Source organism: Astyanax mexicanus, chromosome 6 (genome assembly GCF_023375975.1).
Source record: "Astyanax mexicanus isolate ESR-SI-001 chromosome 6, AstMex3_surface, whole genome shotgun sequence".
Classification (NCBI taxonomy): Eukaryota; Metazoa; Chordata; class Actinopteri; order Characiformes; family Acestrorhamphidae; genus Astyanax; species Astyanax mexicanus.
Window position 1 is genome coordinate 314,137 of NC_064413.1, and position 20,759 is coordinate 334,895.

At 38.2% G+C, this 20,759-nt stretch overlaps 1 protein-coding gene across 2 annotated transcripts in view; it reads right to left on the reverse strand.

Moving 5' to 3' along the window:
- Positions 1-20,419, reverse strand: part of sntg1 (syntrophin, gamma 1) — a 35,113-nt gene extending 14,694 nt beyond the window's left edge. The window contains exons 1-12 of one of the 2 annotated variants that reach the window (XM_049480838.1): positions 19,874-20,419; positions 10,774-10,912; positions 8,499-8,550; positions 5,672-5,806; positions 4,744-4,800; positions 4,565-4,622; positions 4,413-4,456; positions 3,404-3,445; positions 2,884-2,986; positions 2,692-2,774; positions 1,796-1,926; positions 1,189-1,318 (exon numbers count right to left, since the gene is read on the reverse strand). In XM_049480838.1, coding sequence (XP_049336795.1) covers positions 1,189-1,318; positions 1,796-1,926; positions 2,692-2,774; positions 2,884-2,986; positions 3,404-3,445; positions 4,413-4,456; positions 4,565-4,622; positions 4,744-4,800; positions 5,672-5,806; positions 8,499-8,525 — 810 coding nt within the window. In that variant the 5' untranslated portion in view covers positions 8,526-8,550; positions 10,774-10,912; positions 19,874-20,419. The remainder of the gene's footprint in view (positions 1-1,188; positions 1,319-1,795; positions 1,927-2,691; positions 2,775-2,883; positions 2,987-3,403; positions 3,446-4,412; positions 4,457-4,564; positions 4,623-4,743; positions 4,801-5,671; positions 5,807-8,498; positions 8,551-10,773; positions 10,913-19,873) is intronic. The other variant, XM_022666905.2, reaches the window with a different exon arrangement.
- Positions 20,420-20,759: the final 340 nt, after the last annotated feature.

The window sequence follows — 20,759 nt, forward strand, 5'->3', positions numbered from 1 at the left end:
TTTTTTCTGTGGTTGTTCAGATCCTTCCAAGATGCTCCTCTGAACAGCAGCTTTCTGGTCACAGGAATCCTCTAATCAGACAAATAACCCACATCCGAGGAGAGCACTTTACACGGGTGTAGTGACTATTCATCGTGTCAAATTGTGCGCAGCCTTAAACTACTGTAACACAGAACAAACATCCTAACATCCCCACCATTAAACAGGAAATGTGTCTTAAGTTTGAGCTCAGAAGACGCAGCGAAGAGCAAAAGCTTCAGAGCTTCTTCCAGCTCGCTCTAATTGACTTGCCAGTCCGTGTTATTGTGGATGAATAATGCATGGATCTGAATAATAGATCATCCAAAAGCAGTGATTCAGAGCGTGGAGGAGACCGCAACTACAAAACTCTGCCAGAGCGCATTACCATCTAAAAACATGTGTTTAATCTAAATCAATGTGACCAAATACAGTCAGAGGAGTGGGCTAACTTTCTGAAAACAAAATACTTCTGGATTAAAAAAGAGACCTTTATTATGAATGATTTGAATAAAGAATTGAGAAAAAAACTTTAAAAAACAGAGATGCTTCATGTTAGGGCAAAAAATAAATCTCAATTTTGTTTTTAAATATAAATTCGATTTTCGATTGCAATTTAGATTTTTTTGTAGTTGTTACAAAACTGAATTTATTCTGATTTATTCTCTTTTTTATTGTGTGCCAACTAAAGACAACATTTCTCCCAAATTCCAAATAAAAATATTCTCATTTAGAGCATTTATTTACAGAAACTGAGAAATGACTGAAATAACAAAAAAGATGCAGAGCTTTCAGACCTCAAATAATGCAAAGAAAACAAGTTCATATTCATAAAGTTTTAAGAGTTCAGAAATAATCAATATTTGGTGGAATAATCCTGGTTGGTTTTTAATCACAGTTTTTTTCATGCATCTTGGCATCATGTTCTCCTCCTCCAGTCTTACACACTGCTTTTGGATAACGTTATGCTGCTTTACTCCTGGTGTAAAAATTCAAGCAGTTCAGTTTGGTGGTTTGATGGTTTGTGATCATCCATCTTCCTCTTGATTATATTCCAGAGGTTTTTAATTTGGTAAAATCAAAGAAACTCATCATTTTTAGGTGCTCTCTTATTTTTCTTTTCAGGTATTTGGGAGCTGTTTACTCATTTAGTTCTGTGTTAATACTCACATTGTGCTTAGTGAGAGCAGATATGTTAGATGCTATTGCTTGGAGCCAGTCCATGCACTCCTCACCGATGGGGCACTGAATCACCCCGCTGCAAACCCCGTCCACTGCAATAACCTGAAAGGCATTTTGCCTGAGAAGAGAAAACACACATTCCGAGATTTAGAAGCAAACTCAAATAAGAAAATTTACTCGCAAGAGCTCGCCTGGTCATTAAACAGCCAAAACCAACTTTTAAAACCAAAACAGCTTTTCTTAGGCGATAAACTGAAATATTGAGATTTGTAGAGCTAATTTTCTAAAACACTCTGGGTATTTTTTAGGACCGTAAGCACCCTAATCCAAAGTCTAATTTCATCTCACCTCTTCTTAAAAATACTAAACTGCACGAGCACAAGATCATGTACCAAAGACGTGTCTCTCCTTCATCAGGAAATAATGCTGAAGTAATAAAATCCTGTATTTCACTAAATCAGAGATAATTCTAATGTGGTTTAAAATGTGATGAGACTCCTGATATTAGAATATTATGAATCACAGAGCACACAGATCTGAGGTATATTATTTCTGTTGTGTAGATGTTCTGTAGAAGTTGTGTAGAAATGCTCACCTGCAGATGTCGGAGCCGGGGATGTACTGTGAGAGTCGGGCATGCAGCAGCGGGATCAGTCTCAGATCCACCCATCGCTTCTCCCAGCGCAGTCCTGGTGACGTGGGCCAAGACGAGCAGGACAGCGTGTCCTAAGCAGATACAGCAAATAATAGTTAGAGATAGTCCTGTTAGGATAACCTTAACTTTTTTAAATACTATATTGTCCCAGAAATAACGCTGAAAAAGAATAGTATTGTTTGCCACTGATAAAATAATAATACAAATTGAGAAAAGGCTGCTTTAAATCTTAAGCTCTATCTGGACAGAATTCGTTTCTCGGGGGTTCTGGGGTCATTTTCTCTGTGATTTTATTCCCGTCCAGAACGGTCATGTAGGTGTTTTTCTCAGACGTCCTCTGAGAAAATTACAGGCTGAATTATCTACTGTTTTTCTCTGAACTCCGTGCTCCTCCGGTAATTTTAGTCCCGTCCGGACGCACGTCTCTGAGTTTCGTCTCCTCGCCTTTAATAAAATAGATATTTGTCCACTGCCGCACACCGTAATTACACTTTGGGCACGCCACAGTTTCCATGGAGATCGACGTTCAAAACACAACAGCGAGTGGAAATGGAGGAGCTACTGAACTCTGCAATGTCATGTGACCAAAAAAACTTGTTTTCTTTACATTATTTGAGGTCTGAAAGGTCTGCATCTTTTTTGTTATTTCAGCCATTTCTCATTTTCTGCAAATAAATGTTGTCTGTAGTTTATAGAATAAAACAACAATGTTCATTTTACTCAAATATAAACCTATAAATAGCAAAATCAGAGAAACTGATTCAGAAACTGTTCTCTTCATTTTTTTCCAGAGCTGTATATATATTTATTTATATAATAAAAGATATGCTACATACTGTATTGTTAGGATGGTAGTTCAGATGCAAGCCACTGTCACAGAGTGGCGATGAAGTCCCGCTGCTCTGATCACTCGGTACACCTGAGAACCACACAGAGCAGTTTATAAATATAAACAATTTTATAGTGATGTAACTGCTGCAGTAATCCTGGAAAAAACTCATGCATTTTAGAGTCTGAAGAACACGTACAGGTGCAGTCTTCACAGAGCGGCAGCTTCAGGAAGGCGGGAGTCCTCTTCAGAAACGACACGGTCAGAGTTACTTCTTCCCCAGCGTTACGCAAAACCTGAACCTGAAGAGAGTTTATAACATTTACATAAATAAATGACACTGGACAGATATAATCTGTCTCCAGTAGATATATAATGGGAAATGAGAACAATGTGAATTTTTCTTTTGATAAAAACATTTTAAAAAGTAGTACACAGACAATGAGTTTATGACGCTACAGAGCCTCTTTAAACAACCTCTTAGGACCTGGCGTCCACATGTGTGGACATTACACACATTTGTGTTGTCTAGACCACAACACAACACTAAATTTTGCTCTTCAAAGGCCTGGTGTCCTCATATGAGGCCATTATACTGTCCCCTAGTGGTGGCAGAAGGGTTTCACACGTTACAGTTTTAATTTTGTTCCGAAATTTAAATGAACAGTAAATGCAGTAAATGTTTTTTTGAAATATGAAAAAAATATTTTAGAACATACCACTTCTTCATGGCGATAACTTCTCACGTTGATTCCATTTATCTGTATAAATATTTGAAAGAATGTAATAAAAAAAAAAAAAAAAAAAAAAAAAAGAGTTAAAGGAAGGCATTCCCAGTCAATCACAATAATGCTGCACGATATTGGACAAATATTTTTACATTGCAAATGTTCATTTTTGGACTATATATATATCGCGATATTAAAAATGCAGGGCCTGTGACGTCACCAGCCCCGCCCCCACACACGCTTTCTTTGGCATCCGGACCATTCAAGAGCTGAGTGAGCGCCGAGCTCTCAAAACCCGAGAAAACAGCAAAACAACAGTAATCAGCCCTTTAATCAGCATTTAAATGCTTTTTAAAAGGTAAATAAGAGCGTCTGTTTTTCTGAAATTAAAAAATTAAGCTTTCACACGTGCTCACGTTTACGAGCACGTGCCCAACCATGTGGATGGAGGCAGCAGGAGCCTGTCACTCGCACAGACACAGAGACAGCGCTGTGTATCTACTTTTTTATGTCAAGAATTAAAACATTGCAACATGACGTGTTTAATTTAATTGCCTTACTGCAATGTGACTATTGCACAGGCACACATCACGATGATGATGCTTAATCGATATATCGTGCAGCCCCAGTTCACACCATCCACACCAATGTCAGATTAAACAGCAGGGTCTGGCTCTACCTGAACAGGTATCTGATGGACCTTGATGAACGTCAGTCATAATAAATCCAGCTTCAATGTGACTCTTATTAAATTAATAAACAAACGCCTTGACCCATCAAGTTCACATAACAGCAAATAAACAGAAAAATGCAGAAGAAAGAAGAGAGATGACGCTTCAGCGATGCCGGAGCTTAAGACGACAGGGCTGGCCTCGCACCAGGAATCTAAATCAATCTCTCCATCCTCAACGGGAGTTTCACTGCGTCCTTCACACTAAAATACCTGCAGTATTATCACAGACAGTGACTGACAGCGGAGTATAACAGTGCTCAGCCTCACCTGGAGTATACCGTCTCCAATAAAGAGCAGACCCGAGAGCTCAGCTGTAACAAAACAAATAAATAAAAATATCAGTTATTCAGGCAAACAGCCATTACAGCTACTGCAATGCAGTCACAGAAGTCATAAAAGAGGCAAATAAGAGAACATACCCTTCTGTTCTTTTGATATTTTTGAAATCACGACAGGAATTTTGTGTTCTGCACCACCCTGTAAAAAACAGAGAACAGCAGAATTAATTTTTTATCTGATTTTTTTTATTTTTTATTAAATTATGAAGTTGTGTTTTACTTTTGGGAACAGCACAGCATGCATGCTATAATTACATTACCTTTATACTCAAACCAAACCCTCCTATTGTCTGACGGCGTATAGTTACAGTTCTTTCCTGTAAAAATAATTAAAAAAAAAAATAAAAAGTTTAACACATGAGTGGTGTGTAAAAATGCATCATAATCAGTAATATTGATATAATCTTCTAAAAGTCTAAAAGAAAGTCCATTTTGTATTTGTTTTGTTATTTACTGTAAAGTTTTTTAAGGTTATTTTTTGTTTTAGTATCGTGGTCAATTTCTTAACATCATCACATTTCATACATTTTTATGTTGCATTATATATTTTGTTACATTATTTTGTGTGTAAGTTACTGTTTACAAAATAGAATATTTAAAAAAATAATTAAAGAATAAATACAACTGAAACTATATTTATAATAAAAAAAAGTATAGTAAACTATACTAATTTACAAATATACTATTTTAAAACTATTTTTGGTAAAATATACTATTGTCATAACCATAAATATCTTGAATTATTTAATTATATAATGTCTGTAATTAAGTCTAAATTTTTAACACAGAATTTAAAATACTGCTGTTTTCATGATGCGCTGAAAACCCCAAAAGAGAACAGTTTAAAAAAAAAAAAACAGAGAATTTGTATTTCCTTCAAGTTAAGGGAAAAAAGTACATTTGCACATTATGTAGACTATGTTTAAAAACTGTGGTAACATTTTAGACACGTTTTATTTATTTTATAAGTATATTTACACATTTTTATATTCCAGCTCTAAATGTCAAATGAACATTCTAAATAATTCATAGCTCATTGCTCATTTAAAAGGGTGCAACTGCATTATTATGCTATTATATTATATTATATTATAATATATTTATATCAGAGGCATAAAATAGTCTTAGCATGACAAATATATTCTTTAATCTCAATTATGACTCTATAACACAGGCAACGGAACCTACACTGGAGTAGAAAGGCTCTCCAGACACACAAATGACGTCTTGCTCCTGAATGGTCAGAATGTCTTTGGCCAAGTGCAGTCGGATATTGAAGGGCTCTTCATTACCATCCTGTAGCAGATAAATCCCCGTCTTTATCTGCCAGCAATTAAAAAACACACAAACATCTTTAATCTTCCACAACAAAGACATTAGACAGGAAATGCAGAGTGATACACTGCCAAATCTTTTAATCTTCAAATTATCACAACCTGATACAGGGGTTACGATTCGATGTATCGCAATATATTGTGATAATGCAAGTAAGGCGATGTACTGAATGAAGTTACACTTCTATAGAACCATTCTGGAAACCCCAGGACACTTTACAATCACATTTACATACATTCATTTACACTCAACAAGTATCAAACGGCAGCCAATCACGCACAGCATACTCTCAACCGGAAAAAACACCGTCCACCTGGAGGAGTGTATTCAGCACTGAGGAGCCGACCCAGAACAGGATATTTTTGTTCAATTTCTTAAATTAAACCTGAAAATCTACACAAAAAATACATTTCAATTGTGGGATTTCAAATCCAGTGATTGGGCATGCAGAGCCCAAATCATTAAGAATGGGTCGCTGTTCAAATATTTATGGGCCTAACTGTATATCAAATAACCACAACCACAAAAAAGAGTCACTAGATTATTTACTGAATCTGTGCAAACATACCTTGCCTTACTATGAAAAAAATAAGTACAGAATTTAGATAAAACTTCTTTCTTTATCAAAAAATAAATTCAGGCAGCTAAATTAAATCAGCTGAGCTATAAATCTGCTCAGGACATCGTTTTACTCTTGCCATGAGCTGAATATGGCCAGGAGACCTTATGTCACCCAACTTGCTCAGCTGCCACTGGGGATGGATTAGATGTGCTCATGCCCCCCCCTCTGTTTCTGCATGGGGAAGTTTCAGCAACTGACTTGGGGGGGGGGGTTTGGTCCCAGCAGCTCGCTAAAACAATGCTGTGTTAGCACAGAGATTCAAAAAGATGCTGTGACAGAGGAACATTACATCCTCCAAGAACCAGAGTCTAAAGCTTAATTGTTCAACAGCCCCAAGACTGAGGATTAAATCAGATTACAAATAACATACACAAGCAATAGAATTAGGCAAACAATATATTACACATCAACCAGAAAGAAAAATAAAGAACATTTGCTCTTCTCTCTTCACACCTATTGGCGAAGGTGGATTCTCACACAGCGTTTACTCTCACGCAGCGTTTACTCTCACGCAGCGTTTACTCTCACGCAGCGTTTACTCTCACGCAGCGTTTAGTCACACGCAGCGTTTAGTCACACGCAGCGTTTACTCACACGCAGCGTTTACTCACACGCAGCGTTTACTCACACGCAGCGTTTACTCACACGCAGCGTTTACTCACACGCAGCGTTTACTCTCACGCAGCGTTTACTCTCACGCAGCGTTTACTCACACGCAGCGTTTACTCACACGCAGCGTTTACTCTCACGCAGCGTTTACTCTCACGCAGCGTTTACTCTCACGCAGCGTTTACTCACACGCAGCGTTTACTCACACGCAGCGTTTACTCACACGCAGCGTTTACTCACACGCAGCGTTTACTCTCACGCAGCGTTTACTCTCACGCAGCGTTTACTCACACGCAGCGTTTACTCACACGCAGCGTTTACTCACACGCAGCGTTTACTCACACGCAGCGTTTACTCTGACGCAGCGTTTACTCTGACGCAGCGTTTACTCTGACGCAGCGTTTACTCTGACGCAGCGTTTACTCACACGCAGCGTTTACTCTCACGCAGCGTTTACTCTCACGCAGCGTTTACTCACACGCAGCGTTTACTCTCACGCAGCGTTTACTCACACGCAGCGTTTACTCACACGCAGCGTTTACTCACACGCAGCGTTTACTCTCACGCAGCGTTTACTCACACGCAGCGTTTACTCACACGCAGCGTTTACTCACACGCAGCGTTTACTCTCACGCAGCGTTTACTCACACGCAGCGTTTACTCACACGCAGCGTTTACTCTCACGCAGCGTTTACTCTCACGCAGCGTTTACTCTCACGCAGCGTTTACTCACACGCAGCGTTTACTCTCACGCAGCGTTTACTCTCACGCAGCGTTTACTCACACGCAGCGTTTACTCACACGCAGCGTTTACTCACACGCAGCGTTTACTCACACGCAGCGTTTACTCACACGCAGCGTTTACTCTCACGCAGCGTTTACTCTCACGCAGCGTTTAGTCACACGCAGCGTTTACTCACACGCAGCGTTTACTCACACGCAGCGTTTACTCACACGCAGCGTTTACTCTCACGCAGCACCGCAGAAAAGGGTTTTACATGGTTTACTGTGGTTCCTGTTGATTACACAAGTCGCTCCATCACAGAGTGTACACTAATTCAAAACAGATATCGCCTAAAGCGCACGAGAATCTGAGATTACCCTGAAAAACAGAATTAACCTGAAAACGGTACATTATCCTGCGCTGAGATATCGTTCACAACACATCAAGCTGACAGGGATTTGGCCTAAACTGAGATGACTTAGCACTACGATCTACAGCAACGGCCTGAAGGCGTTTATTTCCATTTAAATAAACACAGCCATGATCAGCCAACTCATCACTAACAACAGCCTCTGCTTGTTTCTACACTCACCGTCCATTTAATCTGTTAATTTAAGCTTCACTGAGCAAATATAAAAACACTGTAGTTCTGTAATAATTACAGACTGTAGTCCTGCATCCATTTCTCTGTTTCTATACTTAATAAATAAAAGACAAAAACTTACCTCTTCATTTGAAGTCTTGAAATCCATGTGCTAATGTCAGGGGGGAAATGCCCTAAGAAAGAAAAAGCAAAAATGGTTGGACAGCGTCGATATACAGCTGTGAAAAAATTACGATTTTACCAAATTAAAAACCTCTGGAATATAATCAAGAGGAAGATGGATGATCACAAACCATCAAACCACCAAACTGAACTGCTTGAATTTTTACACCAGGAGTAAAGCAGCATAAAGTTATCCAAAAGCAGTGTGTAAGACTGGTGGAGGAGAGCATGAAGCCAAGATTACTGAACTCTTCATGAATATGAACTTGTTTTCTTTGCATTATTTGAGGTCTGAAAGCTCTGCATCTTTTTTGTTATTTCAGTCATTTCTCATTTTCTGTAAATAAATGCTCTAAATGAGAATATTTTTATTTGGAATTTGGGAGGAATGTTGTTTGTAGTTTATAGAATAAAACAACAATGTTCATTTTACTCAAACATAAACCTATAAATAGTAAAATCAGAGAAACTGATTCAGAAACTGAAGTGATCTCTTCATTTTTTACAGAGTTGTATATTTTGGTGCACATCCCAAATTTTACAAACTGGGAAAAAAGGAAATCCAGTCAGTGGTTTGAGGGCTGCTCAGGTGTAAAATCATGTGATTTTAACAGGCTGTTCATATTTTGATATGCTTTTCTCACAAGAATAAGCAGGTGGACTCATGAAAACACTGACAGGTGGGGTGAGCAGCAGAACATTATCATTTTAAGGAACAGGTACCCAAACCTAAACCCGTCAGTCATTTAAATAAGACAACAGGGAGCTGTTTTAACTTTTCATGTCACCCTCGAGATGAGAGACAGCAGGTTCTGGAGAATTCAGAGAGTTCACTGAGATAGGAATCACCACCTTCCTCATCAAAACACTGAATGATGGAGCGCCATTCGCTAGAAACACTCTCCAGACCAAAAACACTCTCCGACCACTGCTGGGCACCTTTTTAAAACACGATCCTTCCACAAGATATCACAACTAAAAAAAAAATGTTTCAAAAACAAGTTTAAAATTGTGACAGACAGTATAAATATATATAGTAGTATAGTAGAGGTATTCTAATAATATATTTACCTCAAAAGAGCTATTCTAAATTATACATTTATACATTTACCTCAGTAGTCCTATTCTAAATTATACATTTACCTCAATAGAGCTGTTCTAATCATCCATTTATCTTAGTAGAGTTATACTTTTATATTTGGTTCTACACAAAACTTCACTATATAGTCATTTAAAAAATGAAAAGCTCTTTAAAGTGATCAGAGGAGACATCCATAGCCACTGTGTTTGGCCACTGTGTTTGGCTCATGCATTCAACAAAAAACTGAATATATTTGTAAGTGTACTGTTAGTCTGATACTGCACTAAATTAAATCATAATTTCCAAAAATCAACCGCAATAAAAATCCAACTCAAACATTTTTTGACATTTTTACAATCCATTCATGCAATTCGTTCACTGACAGGTAGGAAAAAAAATCACAAAGAGCTCTAAAGCTTTCTTCTTTTTCAGTATGAAGAGCATCATCCGTCTTACATCCCTGCTGCGTGTTTGCATTCTGTTCACAGTCTCAGCCTAAGATTTTCTACTGTGAGAAAATGAGATGTGGATTGCATATTAAGAGCCGGCTCCTGCATGCCATTATCTCATCTGCAATGTAGCTGAAACCCAGACATGCCAGCACCTGTACAAAAAGAGACTTTCACACCTCGCCTCTCCTCACTGAATTTTATTTTAAAAGAGACGGAAGCATTTATGACCATGTTTCAGTCAAAATTTATAAATTATTATCCCACAGTAGTTCTGACCCCTCAATATAATTGGATGAGAGATATTCTTGGAGTGCCAATATTGCACAGTAATGGCACTCTGACTGAAGTATTATACACAAATTCTAACAAAGATACAAGACAAAAATAAGATCCTGTAAGAAAGCAGCAATGTTATAATTACAAAATAAACTCCCTGTTAGGGGTGGGCGATATGGCCCTAAAATAATATTGGGAAAATTGGTGGGAAAATGGTATTTGCGTGATAACGAAAATACAATAATTAGAATAAATATTTAAAACCCTTTTTAACAATTTTTTACGTATGCTGCAATTATTTTAAAAAATAGTGCAGGATTAGTATTATGTAAATCTAATGCTGTACTAATGCTTACTGATTTCAGTTCAGCATCTACAGCACAACTCAGCTGTTTTATTCACCACAAGCATAGTTATTATTTTACCTCCAAACAAAGATCCACAGCAGAGGTAGTGTGGAGTTCATGCCATGAGGCAGCAGTGCACTCTGGGAGCTCTGAGGCGGCTCCTGCTCCTCAGGCTGGGCTGAAGGTAGACCTGGATCTGTCTCAGTCCCACCGGATGCTGAGGATACAATACAAAATCAACTTAATCACAACAACTCAGAGTCTATAACGTCCCAATTAACAGCACAGCACAGTACATTTTAATATATTAATCAAATCAGAACAGATTTACTTCAGTAGATCTATTCTAATCATAATTTTACCTCAGTAAAGCTATTCTAATCGTATATTTACCCCAGTAAAGCTTTTGTAATCATAATATTACCTTATTAGAGCTATTCAAATCATACATTTACCTCAGTAGAGCTATTTTAATCATATCTGTACCTCAGTAGAGCTATTCTAAACATAACATTTACCTCAGTAGAGCTATTTCAATAAATAATTTTACCAGAGGATTAAAACCAGATACACAATCTCAAAAAGCAGCAGGTTCTGATAGATTAGAGGTCCTGTCTGGGCAGAGAGGATCCAGAACGGGTCAAGAGAGGATGGAACTGCTGACAGCAGAGCAGAGCCCAGGCAGCGGGAACAGAAACAGCCCTGGGATCTGGCACGGAGTTAGCCTGGGCCAAAGAAACTGGAAAAACCTTTAGAGGCTGGAACTGGACTCAGTGCAGTCTGACCTGGAACAGCTCTTGGAGCAAGGACTGGAGTAACCCGCGGAGTAAACACTACAGCCGGGAAGATAAAACTGATTCAGCCTTAAAAGCAAGGATAAAACGTGACCCAAGGAGATGAAGAAGCAGATAAAAGATCTCAAAAAAGCAACATATTATCCCCCGATCTGAAGAAGTTCAACAACAGAGAAAACCTCAACAAAGTCATTGACCTATTGATCGATAAGTCATTTCTAAAGCTTTGTGAAAACATGGAATACTGGTGAACCTTTCCGGGACTGACCGGCTGACCGAAATTACTCTAAAAGGGCATGAACAACTCATCCAGGAGATCCCAAAACAACCCAGAACAGTATCTAAAAAAGTTAATGAAGGTCAGTGTTAATGATTTAATAATAAAGCCCAATACATATATTTCTATGTAGAACCTACACCGTAGCCTATCTATCGCCCTTGTACCGATACGCACCTCTATGGAAATGTAACAACACAATGCGGACAGCCGCAGCTGTGATTGGTCCTCCGGGCCTTGCGTTCACACCTACAAACTTCCTCCTTTGTAGTTTAAACTGCAGAGCGATGCAGAGCCGCTGATGTGCGCACACAGAAGTATAAACGTGTAGGCTATAGCGCAGCTCTGACGCATAAATTGGGCTTAAGAAGATATTTACCAAAAAACAACTTGTTGATCTTCAGAACTTTAGGAAAAATATTCTGTACACTGACAAGACAAAAGTGGGCATGGTTAGATACCATATTTGGTTTATGAGAACGATACAAGATTTAAAAAATATAACGCAAGTTGCCATCTCTCACTGAAAATAGAAGAGCACCAGCTGCTTTGGTGTGTTAAACTGCTGCAAGTGTGATCACAGCATCATTTTCACAAGTCTTTAACTTAAATTCTAATAAGTACAGACCTTTACTGACATTTTAAAGGGCCATATTTCCTGTCTATAACGTAAAGTGCTTAGCAGGAAAGGCCAACACAAGAGTGCCTTTTGGTGTTTTTTCTATGCGGGTAATCAGAGCACAGCGGCGTGATTAGCCTTTGGGTGAGGGATAACCTCACATTATGTAAAGCTGAAATAAAACTTTATACAGAACTAAAACTACACTCGTTCACACAGTGCAAAACTGTGACACCAGGTGGTAAAGGTCTGATTATCTTTTACATTTCAAAAGCTATTGACTTTTAAAAAGATGTTTTGTTAGAATCATGTACGAATGCATGCGGTCGAATACAGACAGTCTGATTCTTGTAATATCACACCACAGATATCATTATAGCTGTTATTCAATTTCTGTTTCTGTGCATTATAAAAGAAAAAGTACTGACACACACACACACACAGTGTACTCACAGTAACTTGTGCCATTGCGGAGGCTGAATCTGCCTCTGTCTCTCACTTAACTCCCTGATGGGGCCGAGCTTTATTCACTGCTCTTTTTATAACAGGTGAGTGAGCAGATTCCTACAAAGCACATAAAAAGACCTACACTTCCTGTGTTCTTTCCATCTCAGACAGTGACTCACACCAAAGACATTCTTCTCTGCTTGAGTCCTCATTTCACCTGTTGAAACTGACTCAATACACAGTTTGAGTTTTTCCACCTTAATTGTTTTGGATTTTGGTTTATTTAAACTAGTGCTGCACAATATATCATTTAAGCAATGATATCAAAAATGTACACGAGCAATAGTCACACTATAGAAAATGCAATATTGATTAGAGCTGCAACTAATGATTATTTTAGTAGTCGAAAAATCTGCTGATTAGTTATTTTTCAGATTAACCGTTTATTATCAGTGTCCACAATTCTTAATTTTCAAATTAAGTGTCAATGACATTTTTTCTTTCCGTTTTCAAAAGTAAACCTTTGTGTATACAGTACATTAGAGTACATTACCTCCTTCAAGGCATCAACAATGACCTTTATGGTAGTCATAAGACAATGAACAAAGCATGAGTCACAGGCCTCTGTTCCCTCCTGTGGTCACGACTGTAAGTGTATATAAAGGACAGTCCACAGGACACGTATTTGATTATACACTACAAAACATATAGGACAAATAACGCAAAACACAAAATAATAACTGGCTTAAACATGTCCTTACTGTGTACAGCATACTGTTTAATTGGATGGAGTAAAGCGCATTTAAAACAATAAACAAAACACTGTACTAATGCTGAATGTTATTTGTGTATAGCCGTTTTTACTAATCTATGTTCAGTCAAAATATTGCTATATTGATTATTTCTAAACTCTTAAAACTTTATGAATATGAACTTGTTTTCTTTGCATTATTTGAGGTCTGAAAGCTCTGCATCTTGTTTGTTTGTATTTCAGCCATTTCTCATTTTCTGTAAATAAATGCTCTAAATGAGAATATTTTTATTTGGAATTTGGGAGAAATGTTGTCTGTAGTTTATAGAATAAAACAACAATGTTCATTTTACTCAAACATAAACCTATAAATAGCAAAATCAGAGAAACTGATTCAGAAACTGAAGTGCTCTCTTCATTTTATCCAGAGCATTTTCCTTTTCATCATTTTTGTTCATCTATCGACCTCAGCCATGGTTGTGTGTGTGTGTGTGTAAACTTTCAGCCATGACTGCGAGCTGTATTTTTTTTTAGAGAGCAGAGTTTCTGCATATTATAAACAGAAAATATTGCATTTACATAAATCCATTATCCATATAAAGTCCCTGGACAGCGCTCCTCAATCCATGTAGCCTACAATTACTACAGTGACAAGAGTGTGACCCGTCACTGCTCATTTGATTACGGTTCACGAGGTTTTTCACCCCATTTCCGTCCTTTCACATCATTATCAAACAGCGACATCTCAACGCCAAAAGGAGCCGGGCCAGTCGGGCCATTCTCCACGCTCTACTCCTCATTAGTGCATACACGAGAAAATCCTGGTGGCCCACACCAGCGCTGCACTCCGGATCCAGGCTATTTAACAGCATCAACAGAGGAGAGCCGGAGTAAATGAGTGACTGGCGCTTTCATGACTCGAGGCCTGACCTATCGTGGCGTGATGGATGGCTTTTGGAACGGAAGGGTTTGAAAGTACCTGGGAGGTGCCAGAGCAAATCACACGGAAGCATCTCACCCACCGAGCCTCATTATGCCAACGAAGGCGGGTAATTACTACTGATAGCCAGGGACAGGACACCGAAGCAAGTGGCACTGCAACACAAAACGAAGGTGAAGCTGGATTCTGATTTGTTTGCTGCATACAGGCTAGCGCCCTCGACGCCCGGTGTTAAATGAGGACGGCCATTAAAAATGGAATAAATTGAGTTGTGTTGACAAGAGACTAACTGGCACGTATTAGCAAGACATAATGAGAAGCAGTGAGGCGGGAAACGCCTGTCTTTGATGAGCGTTGTTATGAATATTTATACGGACTCAAGTTTCTTGGTGTCTTGAATGAACGTATGCTGAGCAAAGTCACAGAACAAACAGTGGCAGTATGGCACCTGCCAAACCCAATGAGCATGTCTACAAAAAAAAACACATTACAAATTAATTTACTGCTTTTGGAGAACAAAGACTGCTAAACATCTGGAGCTACTGATGCTCAAAAACTGACGAAAAATGTAATACAAAGCAAATATATACAGTTTTTTTATGAATCACATCAGTTGCATAAAATAGGGCTTGCATGTTACATAATTTTTTTTCAAATTACAAAAGATTCACACTGCATTCTTTATTGTTGTATTGCTGTGGATCTGTGTGTGTGTGTGTGTGTGAGTGTATAATAGAAATCTGGCACATTCTGTCCACAGTCTGTAAGTAGCACAGCTGGGATGCTGAATCAATGCCATACACCATGCCTCTTATTTGTAAAGTGATATTTTATTCCAGACACAGACAAAGTTTATTATTTCAGCAAAAACATGAACAGACAATGGAAAATGTGTAGCTGGCCAGTAGTTTAAGGTAGTTTAAACACAACAACTGACATACATACACATTAAAGAAGAAATTCTGGCATAAAATAAACTTAAAAGCATAACATATTTAACATGCTTTAAATACATTATCGCAACTGTCTTCTCAATTGTCACTGATCTGATCTTGTTTTTAGTAACTATTGACTTTTAAATAAAAGCTAAAGTAAAGGTTCTACTAGACGACTCTAATCCTATATCTCCAAACCAATCATCTGCTACCACCTCCCTATAGAAAGTGATTTACATGCTCTCGTTGCTGCTTTCAGATGCAAAATGTTGTTTTCTGCTCCTCCACCTCCAGGATGGTCCTGCTAGTTGCAAAAGTAAAAACTCACAACAGGCCATCTTCATCTAATTGTCAAACTATATTGAAGTCACAAATTACACAATTTTTCACGGTGGGAAATTGCAGACTCACCAGGCTGCTCTTCAAACACATGTTTTATCACGATAACATAACAGAACTAAACACACATGAGAACTAGCATTGCCAAACCAGAGAAACTTTAGAGAGGAGAATACCCACTTGAAGTGAGTACAAAATATATAGAACATATGAATAAACTGAGCAGAATCTGTTTATAAATGTCTAATCTTTTTTTAATACTGCAACATGTATTCTTTTTTTAGTAAAATACATGTTTATTCTTTCTAAAAAATAAAAAATACCCAAAATACATAGTTAGTTAGTATTTGTATTTTAAGTTTTTTTGTAAGGATATAGATGTATGCGGTCAGTGATGATTAATTATATTGTTTGTCTGTTAGACTGTCTTTTTCACACATTAATGAAGGATTTTGTGATGCTGTTTATACCATGAACATATCTTTATAATGTCCATGTCTAAATTAGTCCAGCTGTTCTGTCACATTATATGGCGTATGCGTATGTGTGTGTGTGTGTGTGTGTGCACGTAAATGACTGTATATAGCGTGCTGAAAAAAGCAGGCTGTTGCCGCTAGGCAACTGGGAGAAACATCATTATACTTGGTCTGTTCACTGTAGACCTGACCTGTGTCCAATGCTCACCTGACCTCAGCGCTGGCTCTCGGATGAGCTGAGCAGCACTGACGATTGCCATCCCACCATCTGGGAGGTGAATAATTGAGTGAACTCATTAGCAGAGGGGAAGAGGAACTCACTGTGTAAAATTCAATATGGCATTTCACTCACAAGACATTCTTGTTCACGTCACAGAGGAAAAGGCAGGACAGAACATCAGCTGCATTAGCAGGATTGCAACGTAAGCATTAGTATGATTTTCACAGCATGATAAATGTCTCAGAAAATATCACTGTGGTAATGGTGGTAATTTACAATTACCCTAAAGAATTAACGGAACAATACAATTAATAAACAGAATTATAAACATGATGGATCACAGACTTGTCTCTGGATGGCTGCTATGATATTAAAACCATAAGTAGGTTTTAGCTGTTTTTCAGAGCTGGATTGTTCATTGATGGCTGCTGACAGGCCAAGGCCTTGTTAGAGTACAGAGTACATCATGCTGTTTGTTAATATATATGGCTACAGGCTGCGGTGTAGGTTCAACGCAGAAGTATTAATTAGGCTAAACATACTAAAACATATATTAGGCGGCATCCTACAGCCTTAACATGTAATCCAACTACTTATCCCCACTGCTTTTAAGCAGCTTCTAGATGTGAAATCACTAAATCAGACAGGTCCCAAGCCATACTGAAGTATTTTCAAAAGCCTACTGTAAACTTGTATAAATATACAAAAAAAGAGTAAAACAAAACATGGATATAATAAAGTTCCATTCTTATTATGAAGTTAATAAAAGTGAAGCTACACAGAATGCTCAGACTTTTTATTTTTTCCATCAACTGTACCGAAAAGTGCAGTTTTACACTTTTGTCAAAGTCTAGACAAAATGTACTTATTTCCACATGCTAGGATCTAGAGAAAACCCCACAAAAAAAGGGAAATTCTTGCTTGCTTAAAAAAAACCTCTGCATTATGCTAAATTTAACATCTGTTTAAAGACATCTGTGTGGAAATACGCTTCATCCTTTCTGCACTTCATGCCCAAAGAAAGGGTGACCACATAATGAATCTTGAAAACCTGCCTCGGAGCTCATGCTGCGCCTCCAGCCTCAGCTTGAGCGTGAACCAAGACAACATGCACAAACAGTGGGATGTTGCTTTAAGGTGAATCACCAGTATCCAGGACACACAAGGCTGCATATCTCAGTGTTTTTTTTACAGAAAGGAGGCTGGGTTCAACTTCGCCTTTCTAGTTGTTTATCGATCTGATCTCAGAGCCATAAAGAGCCAATTCAACCTCTTCCTCCAGATCAGATCCCTTCCTCCAGACCCAGCTCCGTCTCATCCGCTCACTGCTAAGTAGCAGTCATGCAGCGACATGCTGGGTCATTGGCATGACTGCCAATGGACTTCACATGATGAAACACAGCCCCACGGGCATGGAGGACGCTGTCTGCCCATTCAATCACTCACAGAGCACAGTGAACGTCTATCTATCTACTGGTATTTAGCTAGTAGCTTACATAAACAGTACGCAATAGGGATGCACAGTATATTGTTTCAGCATTATTATCGCAATGTGCACATACACAATAAATCACACTGCAGGATATGCAGTGTCTTGTGCAGTGACAAAAAAGGAGAAAAAACACTTTTACACTTTTCTTTTTGCTGTTTGATGTGAAAGGGAAATATGCACTGATGTTATTCTACCAGAGACACATATCATATATGACCAGTTAGGGCTGGGTGATTATCAATATATCAATTTATATCAATATATATACAGAGCAATACTTAAAACTTAATTCTTAATTTAGGATTAATCCTAAATTAAGAATTAAGTTTTAAGTATTGCTCTGTATTGTATTGTTGTTTTTTTTAACTGAAGAAAAGGAAAAGATTAGATTTCATTTTTTTTCATTTTACATTTTCTTCAGGGTAGTCAAAACCATGCAAAGACAACAAAGCTTGTATAAAACTAATTTATATATTTTTTAAAAATAGCAGCTCCTTTCATCTCTTCAGCGTTTATCTTTCATATTAAACAAGATTAAAAATAAACAAAGCTAACGTTATGCAAGAACTGAAAAATTATATTTCAGTATTGCTAATATATTTGAACAATATAAAGATTATTATTCTTTTTCTTTTTTTTACAATATCGCCCAGCCTTAGAAGCAAATGTCTATCTATTGAGATTCCCTCTGCCAGCTTTTACATGTAAATGTTGAGATGCACAATCTCCATTATCCTATTTTGAAAATCGCATTAAATCAGTAATTTGAGTAATTAAATTAATTCGATTAACTCCAAGCCCCAAAATAACTTGGTTAGTCAGGTTAAGTAGCTAAAGTTGGGCTGTGTTGGTGTAGCTAGCTAGCTAATTGCACTTGATGTTCAGTGTTTGAACTATGCTAAGCTAATCTGACAGAACAGTCTAAGTTTTCAAGAGGAAGCTATGCTAAGCTAAATGCTGTTTCTCAATCTATCTCAGTTTTATTTATATAAATATTGATTAATTACCTCATGTTGGAAAAGCTTGCAACAAAAAAGTAATTCACAGAATTAACAGAAATGATTCGAGTTACCCAGTGATATTAGTGTATACGCCTCTTTTTTTTTTTTTTTAGTATGGTTAAGTTACAGAGTGGAACCTTGTATTTTTGTTTTATATCGCATTATAGCTAGTTAGGACTTCTATTGCAAAATAACAAAATATTGCAATGTCAGTTTTTCCTCCAGAATCGTGCAGCCCTAGTAGCTTATATAGGCCTAATGGACAGATTATGAAACTGACTAAAAATGTGGTGCTATTGACAAATGTTAGTTAACTTGAGGGTAGAAAAACATTTATTTAACCTAGCCAGCTAACTATGTGTGTCCAAATTATTATTTTTAATATTAATATTGTCAGAACAAGGACTAGAACTTGGTTAGTTAGGCTAACTGTTAATTAGCTACAGTTGGGCTGTGTTGGTGTAGCTGGCTGGCTAATTTCACCTGATGTTCAGTGCTGAGCTATGCTAAGCTAATCTGACAGAACAGTCTTAATGAGGGAGCTATGCTAAGCTAACGCTGCTGTTTCTGATATTATTACGCTCTCTATTAGCTAACATAGGTTAATACAGATCTCAGTTTTATTTTTTTGTGTGATATTTAGCTGTAGTTAGTAGTCCTGGCTATTTTTTCACAAAAAAATCATATAAATCAGCTAAAATCACACACGCTGCTTTCAGCAGCAGCAGCAGCAGCAGCAGCAGCTGTAACGTTACAGCCGGGCTGGGTTAGTTATAGTTAAGGTTAGGCTATATCCAGCTGCAATGAACTGCACTGCGATCTCAACCTGTGGTAACGTTATATTTAATTTATCCTTATATTAAATGGAAAACAGTGTCAGTGCTTACCTCGTCTGTTAACAGGTGTCGGTGATTAGCTGCTGGTTTCAGTATGCTGCTGTGTTTAGTCTCTTTATCCCCTCCTGGGTGTCTGATTTGACCGTTTCAGCCCATGACACAGGCTTAAACTCCCACATCTGATCGGGCACTGTGGCACAGCCCGCTGCTGTTAAACACACTTCAGCGCTGGATGGCAAAAAACGGAGGATATAAAAATAAAAAAATTAAACCAGCAGAATCAGAATCTCCACATTAGCACATTATGAGCGGGTTCTCTTCCTAAACCTCCTCTTAGAAACGGCGCCGTCCTCTATCTCTATCCTCCTCTCCAGCATCATTATCCTCCTCCTCCTGCTGCTCATTTATTTATTTCTCTCCATCAGTATTTCTCTCTAAATCCACCCGGTTATCCTCCGTAAATACCCCGCCGCCCTGCAGCGCACAGCCCGCGGAATTCCTCAGCCTGCAGCCGGTATATGAGCGCTATCAGCTCCGCTCTGCTCACTGCGGTCCGCAGCCCGATTACGGGTGGATTAAAGCCGCTGCCACGAGCAGCTCCGCGCGCGAATTGCCTTGCCTTTTCACGCCCGTATTCCGGTAAGCCCCGCCCCCACTAACTATGATTGGCTAACAGATTCCAATAGTCACAAGCAGTCCATAAGCAATCCGTTGATGTGTGTGTGGACTGTTAGCCAATCATAACTTAGGCAGGGCGGGCTTCGTCCTGACCAATCAGAGCGCAGAAAAAAAGATTTCGTATGTATGTATGTAGGAGTTTTTCTATTTTTTGTTGTAACAATGCTTCTTATAATAAAAAATAAACAAAAATCGTATAACTTAACTATGGAAACTTGTTACTAGACCTGGACGATAAAATCTTCTATTTTTCAATGTT